Source organism: Coenobita brevimanus, chromosome 63 (assembly GCF_032717465.1).
Source record: "Coenobita brevimanus isolate Jiangsu-jjx chromosome 63, ASM3271746v2, whole genome shotgun sequence".
NCBI classification, from domain to species: Eukaryota; Metazoa; Arthropoda; class Malacostraca; order Decapoda; family Coenobitidae; genus Coenobita; species Coenobita brevimanus.
In genome coordinates, this window is record NC_137016.1 from 6,742,906 (window position 1) to 6,763,224 (window position 20,319).

General features: G+C 41.0%; 2 protein-coding genes across 7 annotated transcripts in view; one reads left to right on the forward strand and one right to left on the reverse strand.

Moving 5' to 3' along the window:
- LOC145404465 (ras-related and estrogen-regulated growth inhibitor-like protein) overlaps nucleotides 1-4,734 on the forward strand; it is a 392,258-nt gene extending 387,524 nt beyond the window's left edge. For all 6 annotated transcript variants that reach the window (XM_080275991.1, XM_080275990.1, XM_080275993.1 and 3 more), the window contains 2 exons: nucleotides 68-151; nucleotides 2,096-4,734. In XM_080275991.1, the coding sequence (XP_080132117.1) occupies nucleotides 68-151; nucleotides 2,096-2,329 (318 nt within the window). In that variant the 3' untranslated portion in view covers nucleotides 2,330-4,734. The remainder of the gene's footprint in view (nucleotides 1-67; nucleotides 152-2,095) is intronic.
- A 9,068-nt stretch (nucleotides 4,735-13,802) lies between these two features.
- Nucleotides 13,803-20,198, reverse strand: LOC145404466 (ferritin heavy chain-like). Its single transcript, XM_080275995.1, has 6 exons — nucleotides 19,869-20,198; nucleotides 18,341-18,394; nucleotides 17,471-17,568; nucleotides 16,140-16,298; nucleotides 15,376-15,447; nucleotides 13,803-14,851 (listed from the first exon to the last, which is right to left on the reverse strand). The coding sequence occupies exons 1-6, from the start codon at nucleotides 19,912-19,914 to the stop codon at nucleotides 14,630-14,632; spliced, it is 651 nt and encodes a 216-aa protein (XP_080132121.1). The 5' UTR covers nucleotides 19,915-20,198; the 3' UTR covers nucleotides 13,803-14,629.
- Between the last annotated feature and the right edge of the window lie 121 nt (nucleotides 20,199-20,319).

A 20,319-nucleotide genomic window follows, 5' to 3' on the forward strand; every position in this document is an offset into this window, starting at 1 on the left:
TACTCCCACTCCTTCCTCAGATTTCTATCCCACCCTCCCCTCAGCTTACCACCCACCCTCTCCCCAGGTTCCAGAATCGGAGGGAAGGAAGCTGGCAGAACAATACGGGTGTCGCTTCGTCGAGGTGTCTGCGGCTGAGATGGTTTCACAGGTGCATTATTTCTTCGTTTTCTGCTTGGTACTTTCTTGCTTGCTTTCCTGCTTGGTGATTTCTTGCTTGCTTGATTAATTGATTGACTGACTGGTCTGGGGGCATGATTTGCTGTTTTGATTTGTTTGATTTTACCTGCATGTTTTGTTCGGAATATCAGTAGTGCTCATGTTGTTGATTTTTCCTTGTTCCTATTTCTTAATCCAGTCTGCCCAGTTTCCGTGAGAGTGGAAACATGGTTATTATGATGCTGACTATAATGATCGTGATCATTATAAGGAGGATCATGATGATGATGATGACCGTGTTTGTGCTACCCATCTATCTATTTATTGCCAGACGCCTTAATCCCATAAGGGATGGCTACAAACAAATCGCGACCATGTTGCCCAGTCTCCCGCCATTTCACTGCCCTCCCACACCTCACCCTCCTCACTCATATACCTCTCCACTCCATCCTTTCATCTCATCCTCGGCCTCCCCCTCCCTCTCCCCCCCCCCTACACCACTTCACAAACATTCTCCTTCCTCGTCAGAATCTCGCTCTCCTTCCTCCCCACATAGCCAAACCACCTCAGTATATTTCTCCTAACGCATTCTATCACAACCACATCCACACTACAACACGCCTCCACTTCCTCATTTGTCAGTCTGTTTCTCCATGCAACTCAACATGATCCTCTCAAATATCTCATTTCCACTGCTCTCGCTCTTGACTTGTGTCCTTCCAGCAAGGTCCAAGCCTCATTTACATACATTAGAGTTGGTAGCACAATATTATCATGCAATGCACACTCACTGCAGCCTTAGCACCCTCATACACACTCTTCATGGCATTCAGCAACTTCTCATTTGTTCCATAATTATATCCATAAAATTTTCCACATTCCATGTCTATCCTCTCTGTCATTTACTGTCTCCGAATCCATGAAGGCCGCATACAATTTCTTCCCCTTTTCTAGAAAGTTTTCAACTAAAGATCTAAGGATGAATATCTAATCTACACAGCCTTTTCCCTTATAACCTCTGTTCTTCTGCAACTAATTCTTCTGTTATTTCCCAAACTCTGTCAGTAAGTATCCTACCATATACTTTTCCTATTACACTAAGTAAACTGTTGTGCATTATTGTTCTGTCATATATTTTATAAAGCCATGTTTTATAATTAAATCTTTGCAGCTGACTTCTTTGAGCGTTGTCTAGCTTTTCGATTTATTTGTTGTTCTGTTTATTGCTGTTTTGTCTGTAGACTGTACACTGCCTGATGGTCTGTACTTTCCCAAGTGTTCTAAATGCTACTTGGCACTTAAATTTTGGTGTTTTGCTTCTGGCTGTGAGGAGTAACCTACTCCGTGTTCTTGCCGTATGTATTTGCTTTTTTTCGCTCTGTGTTTTTGCTTGTTTGGGATTGAGTCCTAACCATGATCGATGGGTGTAGTACTAAGAGTGAAGGGCGTCCATTGCCTGGAGTCCTCGATTGCCCTCTTTATCCACCCCTCCCCCTTTTGGTTTTGTCCTTGCCTATGTTGTTAATCCTTGTTCTAATATGTGAATTTTTCATTTGCCTGTGCAACATTACAGTCTTGTCATTCTGTCTTTTTGATATTGCCTCATCTGCTTGTTTCGTATGTCATTGCTGTGTTCCTCATCCGTTAACATATTCGCCTTGCATTAGTAGTGACTAATGAACTGCATTGCCTGTTCATTTCTCTAATATTATTTGGTCATTTTAATAGCAAATTATTTCTTCGTGTGACATGATCAGCACTGAATAATGTATCTGATCTTGATACTGTAGGGAAGCAGTGGTTGCCGAATTGCAATTTTGTACTACCGCATATGAATTCACAATTAATTTATCACTTGGTACAGATATCTGATGAACCTTCCAACTGTGTATAATGTTGCAACACCCACACGCTACCTCCACTACCTTTTCATCAGGTTAACGAGTCCATAGACGGGCTGCTTCGCCAAGTGTCGCAACTTAAGGGTCAGACGTCGCCACGCCTACGGAAATTGAGCGTATCCAAGATGTTCAATCAGCTGATGAACTTGAGCAGCAGCAGTAGCAGTAGCAGCAGCGGCAGTAGTCAGGACCACCACCACCGTCCCGTCATGCCCCGCGTCTCACTACGAGATAGGGCCAGGAAGAGGGCCCACATCCGACACAGCTGAGGCAGGGCAGTCCAAGTCGGCCACCCTCACCACCCTGCTTCGCACTCGAGGAGCTCTTTCTTCCATCCACGACTTCCACTGTTTCATTTGTGGCTTAAGCATTGTGGGAACTGTTACTTGGAAGATTCAGGCTCTGAGGAACCGACTGTATTAATGATAACAGGAAGGAAACTGGCTTGGAGTAGTTATGCTATTCGCAGGCTATGAATAATGTATTTTGAGTTCAGTAATGCTCAGATTTGATACATTCAAGCTTTTAAAGCATTTTAAATGGGTAGCTGATACCTCAGTACACAGAATTCTTCTTAGAATAAAGCTCGCGTAAAACAAGAACACTTTGCTTCACATATTAGCCGTTTCAGCTGTTGCTGGACTCGAATGATTGTTAGTGGATGTTCGATACATAAATCATTTGGCTGATATTGTTGGTTTTCTTGCGTGCTCAGGGAGAAAGTGACGAAATGAACTATACTGTTCAGAACTGAAAACCGCTGTGTAGTGCGTATTGTTTATTTCGTCGACTCGGTGAGATTTAAGAATAGTTAGCAATCCAGCTGATGTACAGTAAAAGTAATGTACGATATCTTTGTCTTTGACATGTACCACACCATTTATCTCAGTTTCCCAGACTTTTCAAAATCCAAGCCCTTAAGTTGCTAAATGTGAGATTTTTATACTGGACTCGGGGCGGATTAGTTGGAAGGTGGTAGACTAGAGTGAAGGTAAATATATTTACACATGGACGTCCCATCTATTCCTGGTCTGTCTCCTGCTCTGTGTACTCCTCACGTGTCCTTGTGTGAATATCGTGGTTCAGTTTTAACTGACTAAAATTGCTTGTGACCACTTCAGCCCAAATATCTATTCTGAGTTAGATAAAGCCTTCCGGATCTAACCAGAACGGATTATTAAAAAGAATGCATCCTCGAGATGGAGGATTTGACTACTCTTTGGAACGAACTCTTGTCATGCCTTTTGGCCAACATACTTTACCGATGTTGTATGATCTGTGTAACTGTATTTTTGTACTGTAGCCTACTCATGCTACATTCTGAAAAAGTTCAAGAACAATATAAAATTTTTGTTTTTTGTTTTTTTAAGGGCGCGTGACTGCTTTCTGTCCGGGTACTGTAATATATATATATATATATATATATATATATATATATATATATATATATATGTTGGGTGTGTATGTGTGTGTGCGTGTGTGTGTGTGTGACGACCTGCTTAATACTGAAATAGTTACCACGTTTATTGAACATATGGGCACGATGCCATCTTCGTTTTTCAGTAATCCTAAGTGTCAAAACATATGATCTCCCTTAAGTATTTTTATAAGAATTTGATAGTGATTTAGCAGTACGTACACAGTAAACGCCCGTCCCCAAATAGACGAAGCTTTTGAAGTTATTTTTGTGAGCTGAATTGAATGGGCCGTAATCGTGGTTACCTTCATCCCTTCCATCCTGATTTACAGTACGGATCCGGTTAGAGTTACTCCCTTCATCACGGTGACGTCTTGGTATTTCCAGATTTTTTTATTTAACTTTAAGAAAGCTCTTTCAGTGAAGCAGATACAAGCGTTTTCCAATCAATGAAAGTTCTCCCTAAAACTAAAATAAATTGTCAGATGGTAAAAGAAGACGTTCAAGAAGTTACAGCACTAATATCAAAATTATAGTTAATTCTTGCCTTTTAAGGAATCTGTTGTTGCTGCTGATATCACATTTGGCAGCTCCATGAATGAAGTTTGTTTGGCCTGGTTGTGCATTGGTTTTATATATATATATATATATAATTTCTTTAAAGCATAACTCAGTGGTACTTTTATCTTTGTATTTACTATTTACGAGCATGGCATAATATGCCAGCTAAGAGTGATTCAACAAACGTAACTCATGAGGTATGAAGTTTGTTGTTTCACTCTTAGCTAAACATCCTTCAGATAGAGGGGCAAGGGAATGAAATCCCGTAAATTTTGTCTGGTGGGTACTCCTTTCTTTCATCATCACATAATTATTGGCGTACAGATGCAGTCAGTAATCCTGTTTACTCGTTCGATTTTCAAAACTCGTTTCAGCATTTCTGACAAGGTTGGCAAGGTCTCATTTGGTTCTGACCGTTTCGAGATATTGTATAAGAATTATTGTCCCCAACTGCACATGCCTGTGGATCAAATTATATACGTCCATTGGGAAAAAGTTGCGTGTTTCTATTCTTATAAGAAAATCCTTGATTATTTCACTTTGATTTATTATTATTATTATTATTATTATTATTATTATTATTATTTAATGTGCTCGACTCTGGGCATAGGCTTCACAGCCTGCTCCCAAAGCCCAGTTGTCCTCCAACATATCATACACCTCTGCATGTCACCACGTCGGCGCCAACACCCACCGTCCATTTACTTTATTTGTTTTAGTTCCTCCCTGCTGAGCGGGGTAGGTTTGGTCAGTTACATCATATGCTTGTTTGATTCGTACCTGTATGATTGATACTTTTAGAGATATGGGTGGTAGAAAAGTCACTGTGCATTATGCCACACCTCACGCTGCTACGCCTTACACATACTACCTCGCACTGCAACATGATGCCACACCTCGCACGCACCTTTTCAGTCCCATCTCGCATTGCCACGCATGACAAAATACATGCCACACAGCCACACCTCATACTGCCGCACAACACACATTGCTACACCTTTTACTGTTAGGCTACACCGCACATTGCCACACCTCATGAACACCGAAGTCACACCAGTCACATTTCACTCACTTCTGCATCTCACGGTGCCACACCACCTCACGCAATCACACCTTACACTATCAAACCACCTCACACTACCTCACCTCCCTCTCCGACTGCATAGAGACTTTTCAAACACCCAGACACTTTAAATAATGTTCCATGAGTATCTATATTTTTACTCTGGATACCAGTTTGTTTTGATATATTTGGCAGAGATAGAAATGCTTTGCTCTTTGAAAATAAAGTATGTTACAATTTTTTTCCGGAGATGGTTGTAATGTACACCCCTTCAGCCCGATAACGTCATTTTGTATTTTGGTCTTGTAATCAGACGACTTTATTCAGCTTACAGGAACACCCTAGCAATGATGAAGTAATTAGAGGCAATACCTAACCCTAACAGTTGGAAAATTATCTTCCTAAACTAAATGTTTACAATCGTCCTGAGACAGCAAGCATAAAATACGGAAGACATTATTGTAGTGAAGGAGTTAGACTCGTCACTGCGATGACGTCTTTCGTGTCATATTATACTTGCCACACTGATATGCTCAACTTTGGGGATACCTCTCACAAAAAAGGGGAAATACACAGTCTCCATTAAACTCATAGGTATCCCCAAGGCTAATTGAGATAATCTGGTCATTAAATAAGCATCTGTGAGTTCTTTTACCTATCTAGTGCGATGACATAGAGCTTATTTTATTATTGTTCTCTCCAGACAATGTTATTCAGCTTTGAGTAGACTTTGAAATGGAAAAGTTAGATATAGCCTTTATTAGCACCTGCTGAGAGGTCCATCGTGAGTTGAATAAAAATTGTCTGGCGATTTTGAAAATGACAAACAAATCGTTGTCGTTATGTAAGGATCAATGCAAGTTATTCGACTTTGCAGTTTTTTGTTCGCAGTGTTTCTGTAGCAATTACCGTTTCCTCACAGGGATTACCAAGAGGAAAGTGCTCTGCGATATCACGACAGATTATGCATTTTGGAGACAAAAATGCTGTATTAGTTATGCGCTTGTAAAGTGTTTAAATGAATATATACTTTTAATAAAACTTATTTACATCACACATTTCTTATCCTTTCCTTTACTTTTATACATAATTGTTGTTCTTGTTACTTAACACTGGTCTGTCTGGCTGAGCAGACCCGTCGATCACAGATAAACAACTGCTTCTGTGGGATCGTCTTGTGGGTACTGCACAGTACACACTGGAGGGAACTGGCACTCTGTTGTGGAAGACAGCACATCGACAGAGTCAAACCAAGGCCTTCATAGCACCAGCTACTTTTCTTTCTTGTGTCACTTTGAATTCCACTTTTGCACATTTTCCTCTCTTTTCTATCAGTGTACCCATGTATTTGAACTCTCTCACCAAATCCAGTCTCTCTCCATTCTCTCTTAACATCACACTGGGAGTCAACTTCTCTAAGTAACCATCACTTGACTTTTTTCTAGAATTACCCTCAAAGCACGACTCTCACAGACATCTACAAAACTGCACTAGTCTACCAACCTCTTGTTCAGTATTTGCAAGTAACACTGCATCATCAGCATACAACAAATTTGAGATATTCCATCCATCACCATTCATTACCAACGCCATCCCTCTTTCCATTATTCGTGTTTTTACTTCTCTCATCAGTCATCACCCCATCCGTATTTATATATTGAACAACCATGGGGACATCACACAACCTTGTCGCACGCCCACATTGATTTTGAACCAATCACTTAGATGGCCATTTACCCGTACACAAACCTCACTACCATCATAAAAACTGACGGCACCTAGCAGCTTCCTATCTTCATCGAACATGCGCAAAACCTTCCACAGTCCCTCTCTGTCTACTTTGTCGTATGCTTTTTCCAGATCCATGAGTGCCATAAACACCCTATAGTCCTTCTCACACGCCTTCTCCACTATCTGTCTTACAGCAAAAATTTGATCCACACATCCTCTGCCACTCCTAAAGCCACCCTCCTCGTCATTCACTTGGACTTCTGATCCCTTTCTTACTTTATAATAATTCTTCCAATTACCTTCCCTACCATAGTCAATAGATTTATGCCACGATAATTTTTGCGCTTACTTTGCTATCTTTATTTTTGTGCAGGGGTACAGTCACCGCCTTTTTCTACTCTACTGGCGCAGTTTCACTCAGCCATGCCTTCTTACATGTCTCCAACAAGCACTTCATTCCGCTTTCTCCACTACACTTAATCATCTCTGCGTACACCTCATCAACCCGAGCTGCAGTCCCATTTTTCAACCGCATCTTAGCGTTCTTCACCTCTGCGAGTGTTACGTTTCCTGACACTGCATTTCTTCTCTACATCCCCAGAACCAATCGCATCAGATGCTCAAAATATTGGTCTTTACTGCAGGGGTGTAGACGCCAGCAGGGACCGATTTTCGACTGACAAAGGTATTTTGCGAAAGTTACCCCCAAAAGAGCTCCCTGTATCACTCGTTCTCTGTACAAATTTGGCAGCCGTACGACAATTTCCCCTAAATGATAAATAAATAAATAAATAATGTAATTTCAATTTTGAGGTCACTCCCGTGCAGAAAACTCCGTCTCCTATGCAGTGTATAATATGACCACTTTTTTCCGAATTTTTCCTTTTTTTCTGCAAAAATTGTCAGACGTCTGGCAATGGGAGTGTGTATGGGGGCGGGGGGAAGCGGGGCCTTCGAGCAGTGATGCCAAGTTAGCGGTTTTCCCGATAAATTTGGGGTTTTGTTACCCAGCTGGTAAAATATTGATTTAGCTTCTAGCGGGAAATCTAGCGGGATTGCGGACCCGTCTGACGGTTTGCTAGAGGGATGGAAACGGTATATTTGTCATGCAATTTCGCAAATTCAACCAGTAAAATTAATGAACTTGTAATCAGTCTGCCTCCCACTCGTAAATATGTCCGTATGTTTACTGCCTACGTTCAGTTCATGTTCCTTGGTTCATGTTCACGTATATTTCCTAAATTGAATTGAACTATTTATTGTTGTAAAAGATCGGCGAGTCGGTTACTGCCCTCGGTGTGTGAGTTTACATTTTTTATTGTGACGGATGTATTGTTGCTTTCAATATTCCTAGAACATATTTTCATTTATCAAGGTCTGGAAATCACATGTATTCTATTTTTAAATGCATTGATTAATAAGTACAGCACGAGATAATAAGTTCCCTTTTCCATACAAATGGAATACCGTAGCCAGATCTCGATACTAATGTGTTCATGGATCAATAAAGGCAGTAGTACTTATTTTTTCTAGCTGGTTTTGAAATTTGGAGTTGGCAATACTGCCGCCGAAGCGGGAAACGCCAGAGAGGCGATGACACAGGAAGGGGTGAGATGCGCCAGCTTTTGTTGCAACATGTTTTCGGTCTGTGCTAATCTTAGCAATTTCTCATCGTTTTTGGACAATTTGAAGATGGGGTGACCGTCTAAGAAGCTACTGCAACGTCGGAAAGCGACAGACAAGAATTTGACCCCATTTCGAGGGGAGAAAAACGTGTCGGAAACAGCAATTCTTTCTCCACCACCGCCGCCTCCCTCCTCAAGAAATTGAAAAATCCCAAAGTTGTCCTCCAAAAAATCCCAGGATATAGAAAAAAAAATCCCAAGATTTAATATACAATCATTAACTTACCCAAAAGAAACGGGAATTATTGTAGAAAAACGTGGAGTGGTTTGTCATCACTGGCATTTTCCACATGGCCTGGGTGCACTGTCGTCATGGCTCCCTTTTTCCTGGCAGCTTGTGTCCACGTGGCGTTGATGACACTTCCCACTCCGTGAATCTTTAATAAGTGATGTTGATGGTTCCCACTGATAACAAGTCACCTTTTCAAGAGCTATTGCTTTTGCAAGAAGGCGAGTAGCAATAGTGGATATGAGCAATCTGTTTAATCATGTTGAGCTGGGAAAATACCCGCTCAACACATTCAAAGGAATGGGGCAGAGCTAACACACTACACATAAACCGTGAGAGAAGTTTAAATTTGGGGTCATTGTCACCATCCTTAACCTTCCGTAGCTCTAGCCAGAATGATGTCACTGCGTCACTCATGTTTTTGAGTGATTCCCTTGATAGTCTCGTAGCTCGTCAAGTCGTCTTCCTTAATCACAGTGGGAAAATGGACGGCCACTTTTGTGATAGACTGTAAGGGTCTTTGTGGAGAGAGGGTTTCTTTTGGGTCCAGGATTCACATCATAGCTATGACACTGTCCTGCTCAAAAGTATAAACCTTTTTTTCATTCGTGAACACAGTTCAACCAAGCTTCACAGTCCCTGCGAAATCTCTTATTATCTTCCAGAGGCTCGTTAATTAACATAGCTTCACACATACGACCCAGACTGATCTCACTGATATTCTTGTAAACAGAAAATTATGAGGTTCAACTGCACCTAGTTCCTGAGACTGATTTGTTTTGCCATACACAAACATGCTCAAGATACTTCTACATTCATCCGAAATGGAAGAGTAAAGGGTTGAAAGCTTAAAATATTGGCACTGAAATTCGAGATTCATTTTGTCTACTTTTTCCAGGATGTTGTTAAGAAACAGTTGCATGTGCTTGGTTCCAGGCGTATTTGTTACTTTCAAAATCTGGGCAGCTCCATCAGCTTTATCTGTTTTGGCTTCACTTTGAAAAAATAGCCTCACTGCCTTCCACTGCACTATCATTCTGAATATTGCTGACCCACGAGACAGCCAGCGAGTATATGACAACTTCAGCATTTTGTGCTTGGGAGAATGAACAATATCTTGTATCATGTGGAATTGCTATTGTCGTTTACTACTGCGTGCAAAGTGGCAGCAAATAACCTTCAAGCATGATTCAAGCCAAGAAAGCAAGTGGTTGCTTGCTTGACTCGAGCACAGGGCAAAAGAATGGCACACACAGCCTAAAACAAATACAGTTGGAACATCCTTCTTCAAAAGTGCTTGAAGCCCATTACTTGACCCCAGCATTGTTGAACAATTGTCTCTGGTAAAACCTTTGATGTTTTCTATGGGAATCTCTTGTTCCAAGCAACCCCGTCAATGACTTACACAGTCCTTCTGCACTTGTTTCATCCACTTCTACCACATCAAAAAAATGCATCAGTAACCTTACACTTTCTTTCATCATAATAGCGTACCATTACTGCAAGTACCTGCGATACTGACACATCAGCGTATTCGTCAATTATCAGCGAAAAATGATTATTTTTTTGCACATTTTTGCTACCAACTGACTCTGTTATCTCACTACCTGCTTCCCTCTCCCACTTCCCTACGTTTTCTCCCAGTCCCCAGCCTCACTCTCCCACATCCCTATTTCCCTCTTCACTTCCCTAATCAATTACATTTCTTTTCCACTTTTGTTTCCTCTCTCACTTCCGTATATTTTTTTTTCTCTCACATGCCTGCTTTTCACTTCCATATCCCTCTCTCAGTCTCCTCTCCCATTTCCCTTCCCACTCTTGTATTCCATGCCACTCTTATATTCAACTTCCACTCTCCACCATCACTTCCCTCATCCATTCCTTTCTCCCATCTTCTTCTCTCACTGACATCTACATCCCCTCCCACTTTTCTATCTCACTTTCCCCTCCTTCTTCCCTCTCCTGCTTTCATTTCCCGCTTGCCTTTTCTGATTTGCTCCACCATTTAAACCCTGAATCACTCTTCTTGCTCAGTTCCTTTTCCTATTTTCCTCCCTCACTTCCCTGGACGACGCAGTCACACGGAACTATCAGAAGTGCTCAAAAACCACAGCGACTCCGCGCCCAACTTTGACCCTGACGTTTGATCGACATACACCAAAACTGAATCACCTCTTTCCAGATCGACACACAATATATTGCCTGTTTGATCTAAATTGGATCAGGTATTCATTAGATTTTGTCTTAACGTACATAAACACATATATACAGTAAAGACATGCACAGACCCGAACTCGATAACAAAATAGCTGCACCTTCACTGTCGCTTATATTCACTTTACTGTATGAAAATGCTAACTTTAACATAACCCACCCATTTTTCTCTCAACATGGTGTAAAATGGCGATGGAACAGATTTGGGCAGGCCAATAAAACTCTCTTGACGACAGAGTATCATATTTGGTACTGTATCGTGTTCATTTAATAAAACATTATAACGGTAGCAACACTAAAATGTAAAAGACGTCCTGATACTGCAAGGTGTTACTGGAGATTGCGTCTAACTCTACTGGAGATCCATTTTAAGATGAGTAAAATTGTTAGGCGGAAGTATGGATGACGTTTAAAAGGCGTTCCATTACTGGCGGGATAATATGATCTGTTCGTAAGGATTTGGGTATCATTAATATAGGGTTGGCTTTGAGAATGAGTGTGTGTGGGGTGGGGGGGAATAATTACTTAAAAAAAAAAAAAAGTGGATCATTAAGATTTTGTTTACCAGTCTTCATATTATTTTACTCAGCTGAGAGAAGCGACTTATCTTTCGAGGGTTCAAGTGCCCCTTTGTCCAACAGTAGCTAACAGCCAGATAACCATCTCATCTGCGCTGATAAACAAGCTCGAATTGCCAGAGGCAGCATTAGATAGTGAAGGTGTGTGGGGGGGGGACAAGATAATGTGTGCGTGGGGGCGTGTGAAGGACAGTCCCAGTGGATAATAATATAATTCTGCCTTTAAGTCGGGGAATTATGAAACTAACAGTATTATCAAAGAAGTGTTTTGAGCTCTGAAGGTCGCATCGCTGAGTTTCATAAGTCAGTGTTCAGTTCACTTATCGTTACTAAGGGATTATTACCCCAAGCTGCCATGCTAGGTGACGGGAGCGAGCTACCTCTCCCAGCAAGGGCAGCTACTTGGGCAGGGCGCGAACTCCCGACCTCGCAGTCTCGAGTGAAGCTCTACCACTGAGCCATCTTGCCCCCTTTCGTTATGAAGTAAATGAATATTTGTGTCCAAATCTGTACACACAAGCGTGGGTGTGGGAATATCTCTAATAATTTATAATCCTGTGTGTGTGTGTGTGTGTGTGTGTGTGTGTGTGTGTGTAATTCACCGGAAATTCACCGGATCGGTCAGGATCATTTGATGGTCGTGATCGTCAGCTTTTACCCTCCCGGAAGGGAGCTGAGAGCTCATATAGTCCGATCTAAGGGCAAGGCTGTGACCTTCACACATGCACACACCCGTCCCCTTGCTCGAGGGGGACAGTAACCACCCACTTCGTCAGTGAAACTTTTCGCAACCTGAGCGAGGCGCGAACTCCCGTCCACCAGTTGGCAAGCGAGAACGTTACCACTGCACCAGCGAGCGGTGTGTGTGTGTGTGTGTGTGTGTGTGTGTGTGTAAAACACAGCCAAAACAAGAAAAAGGATTTTGATGAAACTTGGCCCCTAATAATTGTCCCCACTGATTTTTCATATCGCGCATGTGGAAAAATACTGTGGGGCATTTCTATGGACTTTCATGCATCTCTGCAGAGAGAGAGGAAGGTTGCACATTTCCAGTCTGATGTCTGTAACATCATTATGAAATGACAACGATTTTATTCAGCCAAAAATGGCGGTAGCTGTGGTGGTGGTGGTGGTAACTGTATTGATGATGGTGCTGGTGGTAGAGCAGAGATGGTGGTGGTAGTGGTGGTGGCAGCTGTGATGATGATGTTTGTGGTCATGGTCCTGGCAGTGGTGGTGGTAGCTGTGATGAAGGTGGTGGTGGTGCCTGTGTTAATGATGGTGGTAGCTGTGGTGGGGGTGGTGGTGGTAGTGATTGCTGTGATGATGGTGGTGGTGGCAGCTGTGACGATGATGACGGTGGTGGTGGTGGTGGTGGTGACAGCTGTTCAGAAATGGTTCTCATCTGGACAAATGTTGAGTGCCCTGGTAAGACCACGAGGATCTTGTCATAACTCTAGGGATAGAGTTGTGTCCTAAAGGGAGAAAGGTGAGTTTTTCTTCTTATTAAGGATTGATAAATGACATGGACTAGGAGTGTGAGTCTTTCAGTATCTACGATGTGTGTGTGTGTGTGTGTGTGTGTGTGTTGCGGATTGGAAAAACTTCTATGCTGGGAAGAAATGAAAGGGTTAAGGTGAGACAGAATGAAGATAAGGTCGATATATATATTTGCTGATAGGAAAATGGAAAATTTTTAGTGATGATATTAATGACAGGGATGCTATGGTGCACCTCATATCCTTCACAACCCATGAGCACCGTTATTTCACTCAACTCTTAGGTCTCCATTCATGGCTCCTGAACCAAGCAGTCCAGCTTTTTTTTTTTTTTTTTTACCACCAATAATCTCCTGTACCGAATTAAAGGAAAAAACAGTTTAAACACCTGCCATGAAACTGGATATTCGGCTAACACTACCATTTTTTAAAGCAAAGAACAAGTAAATATTAAACACTGTGGGGGGGGGGGGTGCTATGCCACGGCATCTCTAATGTAACATAATGTTATTTATCATTCTTCCTCAGTTGTACCCGTCAGCTGATTTTATTAAACAAACCTTACTAACAGCAGTTTTGTATCTTGTAACTGTAATTTTTTTCACATGTTCACATTTGTCATTTAGCAGTTCTTTGCCATACGTAATATTACGAACGATTTTCGTATTAAGAAGTTCCATAATTATTATTTTCAAAACAAATAATTACCATCAGAATATGAATAAGGTGCCATTATCGATATCAGGCTATACAGCAGACACCATATATTCATCCATTATCAAGAACTTTATTCTTAAAATCTACATGTGTTCTACTATTCTAAATATTAATCACAATAAACATTTAATGTTTGCATACACTTTATGCAATATACAGTATATTACACCTCACACTTTATCATTATAGTTTGAACATGAATTTGTCTTTAGCAATAAACAGAAATTTATGAAAACTTCCTGAGCATGTACTCATTTTTTTTTTCTAGAAGCAAAACAAATCAGGAAATAAGTCGCCCATGAAGCCACCAGAGAATCATTAAACGGAAGCAGAGATAAAGCAGAGGCGATAAGCAAGGTGTCAGTCCCTAATTCCTCCATATAACAGAAGCTATCGAGTACTTAGACCAGCTGATTTGTAAAAAGTACAAAGGTTCAACAACTGAGTGTGAAATAGGACAAATGAATCTGTTACATCTACATCAGTATTCACAACAAAGCAAAGTAACTGAAGTTATTCAGCCAAAAGAGGATCCAAGTTTATAGTGCATCCACAGACGTATAAACTGAGTTATCTGTATTCCCAATAGCTTATTTTCAACCAACGAGTTGGGTAGGTAATCAGTGATATCTGTTCTTCATCTTCTCAGGAGACCTTTGAACTTCTTGTAGAAATTATGATTATTAGTGCTAACTTTTAAATGTTTACAGCTCCAGATGACTTTTTTTTTTCTTTAAAACTTTTAGGAAGTCAGTGGTATTCTACTACTGATGAGACTTTTAGTGACGAAATTTTCTCTTAAGACTTTTGAGAAATCATTGATAATAACTTTTGACAGCTTTGAGGCAATTCTACTTTTATGGAATGCATGGGCCTTACACCTCCCCACTGAGCAGCTTGAGGTCAAAGAAGTACTCTGCCATGGCCCGTCCTGCTGCATTGATGGGGGTTGCCTTCATCACCTGCAGGGTCCTGAGGGCACCCTGCAGCTTTCGAAGGCCATTGTGCTGCTCATCCAGAATTGGGTTAGTGAAGACATCAGCTGCATGGAAGTCGTTGCCACAGGTCTTTACTACTTCTTTGATCCTGTTGGTCACCTGGAAGTATATGTAAATGTGATGAAGCATTTTCTGCCAGGTGAATATCAATGATTATTCCACACTACAGGTCATGGCTATAGCACTGAATTGGTGATGGCTGTCAGTATATCCAGCTGTTGCCCTGTCATTAATTCCTTCAATCGTATGGCATATTTGGTATTTTATTCTTGCTACCTTCATTCGACTTTAGTCAGCTTGGACAGAGGAATAAGGTTGAGAATGGAGATTGTTTTTCACCCCAACACTACACATGGTCAGTGCAGAGCTTAAGTCGTCTGGAGACGGCAAGAGTGAAATAAAAAAAAATGCTTTGTCGGATTGAAGGGGTTAATACTGGAGGCACTTTGAGGGTTAATTTTGTTCCATAACTAATCCTCAAAGTGTTTACTGCCTGATACCAGAATTAACACTCTCGCGCTCCTGTAGTCACTCAGATAAATATTACTGTCAAGAATTAACTGAAATAGAATACTGCTGGAATAGAATACTACAGTGTTCTTAGAATGAAAGGGTTAACTTACATCAATTTCCATCTCAATGGCCTCTTTCAAAGCATTCTCAATAGTGACACCATCATTAGCTATCCTCCAGACCTGAAAAGTACAAATTTTCTGAGTTTATCAAATTATTCCAAAGAAAAAAACATAATATGTGAGAACCATACTATGCTGGGATAAGATAAGGATATTATGCTATGCAGTGGAGATGGTCTTCATACACATGAGTTATATAGGGTATTGTATTTAGCTTTATCTACACCATTTAGGATAGACTACAGTAGCAAAAGTTCATTCATGTCATATTAGTAAGAGTTTCTTTAATATAAATTGCCTCCATGACTTTATCTTAACCAACAGATATGCAAAATCTGAGCGTAACTCAGTGTCACATTGCAATAAGCTTTGGATTGTGGTTTGAGCACCACTAGCATTTGTAATCTGTACTATCATTAGTCACTTCATTATGGGACCTACCCAAATACAAACTTCATTGATACAGCTAGAAAGACAATAATCAGTATGTAGTTACCATCATGATGAGCTACTGAACTATACCCTATGATTATCATTGTTCTTTCAGATCATCATAGTAAACATCCTAACCAAAATTTCACTAATAAATAGAGCAGGTAGGATTTTGAAACAGCAATAAGAATAAAAGTATATGAACTATGAACAGAGTGCCCGGTGACAAGAAACGTAATTGTTCACTGAAGGATACTAATTTTCACATTAAAAGGAGTCACATTACCGTCATATACCACATAACAAAAGCAAGAACTAACCGAACGCTGGGAGAAGTTGTACGGCTTGGTGTAGGTGATGCCACGAGTATTAAGGTAGTCCAACATCTGTATAGCATGACTTCTCTCCTCAGATGCTGACTCCAGCAGGAACTTGGTGATGCCTGGGCGCGCTGTAGTGTACTGCCCAAACTTGGCACCCTGTGACAAGTAAGTACACCCACTTAGTCATTGCTAGCAAAGTAATAGTCTTTGTAATAACTTTAGTGAAGTATATAGTTGCTAGACATTAATTTTAAGGTGACCTTAATAAGGATTTCAATTAATAGTTTACACTGAATACAATGTTTAATGGGATGTGATACTGGGGAATGTAAAGAGGGTTAAGTGTGCGACCCATCACTGGTGCAAGTCTGTAAAACTAGCAAATCAGCTTAGTTTCATCATCATCATCGCCCTCAACCTGCGTCAGCCCACAGTAGGACAAAGGCCTCTCCCATCTTTCCCCAGCTTCACCTGTTGGCTGTCTGTTCCATTATGCCCCAGCAAATCTCCGAATTTTATCTTTCCATCTTATTTTCATTCTGCCTCGTCCTCTCATTCCATCCCTAGGTTACTACTCAATTACCTTGGCTGTCAGTCTACTACTTCTACCAGGGACATCCCACCGACATCCGTTTTTTGTTCTCCGAATGTTGATATTAAGTCCTTTGCTTTCGTCTGTACCCTTCTACAGGAATCTTCCTCTCTCTCTCTCTCCCTCTCTCTCTCTCTCTCTCTCTCTCTCTCTCTCTCTCTCTCTCTCTCTCTCTCTCTCTTTCACACACACACACACACACACACACACAGGATGGCTGTTTTGGTCAGTCATGCGGTTTCTACACCGTATCTAGCTCCGGACTCTTGTACTATATTTAATACATTTCATAATATCACTATACTGTATTAATTAACAGTTAATCGAATCAATATCAAGGAGACTTAGATCAAAAGTGTTCCTTACAATGCTGGCCCCCACATTTGTCCTGGATTCGTGACCTTGTCCTTCGATCGATCTCGCCAAAGTCGAGTTGCTACTTTCAGTGCTAGGTTGTGTGTTTACCAGGTCTGAGCCTTATCTGATCAGGCGTTCATGAGATAACGCCGCGCCCTCTGAATTTTGATCTTAACCTTTGACCTTCATCTTTGATCGACCTACACCAAAACAGAATCACTTCTTAGACCCACATACAATGCATAATGCTGTGGTCCAAATCGGATGGGCATTCTTGAGACACTGTGAGAACATACACCCACAGAGACACAGTTAAAGAAACGAAATGAATTACAGTAGCAAGGACTTTGGTGTTGCTGACAGTATACTGTACACTTACCATGTACATGTACTTGAAAGCTGCATCAAACTCATGTTGAATATGGCTCACGATGGCAGAAGTGCACACTGGATCATAGCAACTTGGTTTCGGGAAACCTATAAATATAATCTTGAATTAACTGAACTGATATTACAATATATAACTTTCCACTCGTAAGCCATACGGCGTAATAATAATAATTAAAAAAAAAAAAAAAAGCACCTTACAATAGTTATGGTTTATCTCACTGAAGTACTGAAGCTCAGCAACTTTAAAAGTCAAAGAACAACAGATTGTGATACAGTGTGTGTGTGTGTGTGTGTGTGTGTGTGTGTGTGTTTTATAATGTACTGCAATTTGCATGACATGTGGTACACGGTGCTAATAAGAGTGTCACTTGATGGTAAAGAAAGTGAGAAATAAAACTAAGGGACACGAGACAGTACAGACAGGAAGTGAAAAGAAAATGTATGAGTATGTAAGATGCTTGACGATTCAGTGCGGGAGTGATTACGAAGACTGGCATAAGTGGGACAAATAACTGAAGTGATAACATTTGAGTGTGATCTTAAGTGTCCGAGTGTGGGAGAGTGATGACTGATACACTACATTGAAGATGATAAGGCAGGAAAGTAGATGAGTAAGTCCGGCAGTATGATACAGCATATTACGTAGTCTAGCGAGTGATAACAGCGTAAGTGGCTTTGGGTGACGTGAAAATGAAAGAACATGAAAGCGAGTGACAACAAATGATGTGAAAATGAGTGATAGTAAAAGTTATATGACTCCGTTGATAAGGATGGATATGAATGTCGAGTGAATGTGAGAGTGAATGTGAAACAGTTGTGGCATGAGTAAAAATGAAAGATTAGGGATACTCATACTCACTTCCTTCACCTCCGGCGGTGCAGGTGAATGTGTCATCTGCCTGACTGTTCCCACCTGCAACAAAGAATACAATACACCATATTATTAGGATGTATTACATTTTTAAGACCATTACAGCTAATTGCAAAGACATATCACAGTACATTACATCACACACACACACACACACACACACACACACACACACACACACACACACACACACACACACACCATGTAAATCTCGTCAGACAAGAAACTGTGTTCTCTTACTATAGCTATTACCAATACCTTGAACTCGAAGATAAATAAATGTCTAGATGTGCTATATAGGCGCTGTACAGAGCATTCACTGGAAAGGTTCAAAGGTGATCTTAATTCTTAACGTACAGTGCTTTATCTATTCTATTAACGTAACCGCCTAAATATTGTGGTTAGCTTAGGAGAGAGCCCCAGTAATGAAGATAGAACAGGTCGCCTTTAATGTTTTCAATCAAGTTACGTGTTTTATATTTTATTTTACCTGCAGCCGAAGGATTTCATTCAAAATAAAACCTTTTCCATGACGGCTCTTCATTATCCACTTCGAAAAATCGCCTGGAAGTGTCAAGAACGAAACAATAAATTAAGTCACCGCATTACATGAGTTAATACCTTCAACGCAGTATCTTTCTTCTATCTCTCCACTTACGGACTGTTTTATTCAGCTTAGAGGAGAGTGAAAAGAAAAAAATGTAGCAGCTGGTTCGTTGGAAGAGGTAGACCGAAGAGGGTGATGAACTGGGTGGGGTGAGTGCCGTACCAAAAGATGGGTGGTGTGTCGTGCACGGAAGGGTTAGTTCTCATAGGCGGCTTTGGGGATTCCGTAACATCTCTTCCTCAGCGATTTATTCTACAAATTACTCTTCAACACCTCACTGCACTGTCATCCTTAACAAAATATAAATACATACAGGTACACGAGGAATTGAGAGGTGCTCTGCTTCCTACTCCACCTGGAATGGCTTGGACGGATTATTGCCTACATGGGGTTACACTACCCATGATGAGTTTTCTTTTGTAAACAAAGATACTTTATCAGACTTTACTTTGTTTTCTGTCTTAAATCTGTACTAGGACTAACGATTCCACAGACCTCAGATATATTTAAGATATAAATAAGAGGTCTATGAAACTTTGTTATATAGCAAAGTTGGATTTGTTTCTTTCATATATATATATTATAATTACATGAGAGAGAGAGAGAGAGAGAGAGAGAGAGAGAGAGAGAGAGAGAGAGAGAGAGAGAACAGATAAACTGTAAACTATGCAGGAGATATAGAAAAAAAATACTGGTACGGAAGACTGGGGATATACTATTATCTATATTCAGCGTAAAGACACTGCCTGTGTAAAACAGAAGAGTGGGTGTTGTGAAGGCAGGGTTTTAAAGAGGAATTCGTAGTTTAAATGTCAAAATCCAAACCGAGTCTGGGTGAAGTATGTAACTAAAATAATAATCAGCCAATTCAGATACGCCGTGGCGCTTTTGAGACAAATATAAACTCACCAAGTACCTGCAGAAGCATCCCAAATACCAAAAGCCGAATCATCATGGTGGAAGGGTAGGCTGGTTGATGGCGAGCGTGAGAGGGGGCAGCTCAGTCTCTTCTCTGGTGGTTTCACAGTGACAAATTTCTTCTTCTGCTGATTAGCTAATGGCCAGGTATCTCTCTCAGTCGGGTCAACGATTCTGAGTAGACAGGCGATGGGAGAAGATAAGAATGGTAAGATATGGCCGTCGGGATAGCCACGGCACTACACTGAATGCGCGATAGCCAGCCAGCGACGGTGTGCGAGGGAGACTGAGGGTGGGAGAGTCGGCTGGGTAAGGAAGCCTTGGCTTCACACAACCGCGCCCGCTGACAGAGAATTCACACTCTACGAAACATATCCTTCCCCTTTAACTCCTTACGTGTATTTTGTTGCTAGTCCATTCCTATTTGTAACTTCTCGTTTTA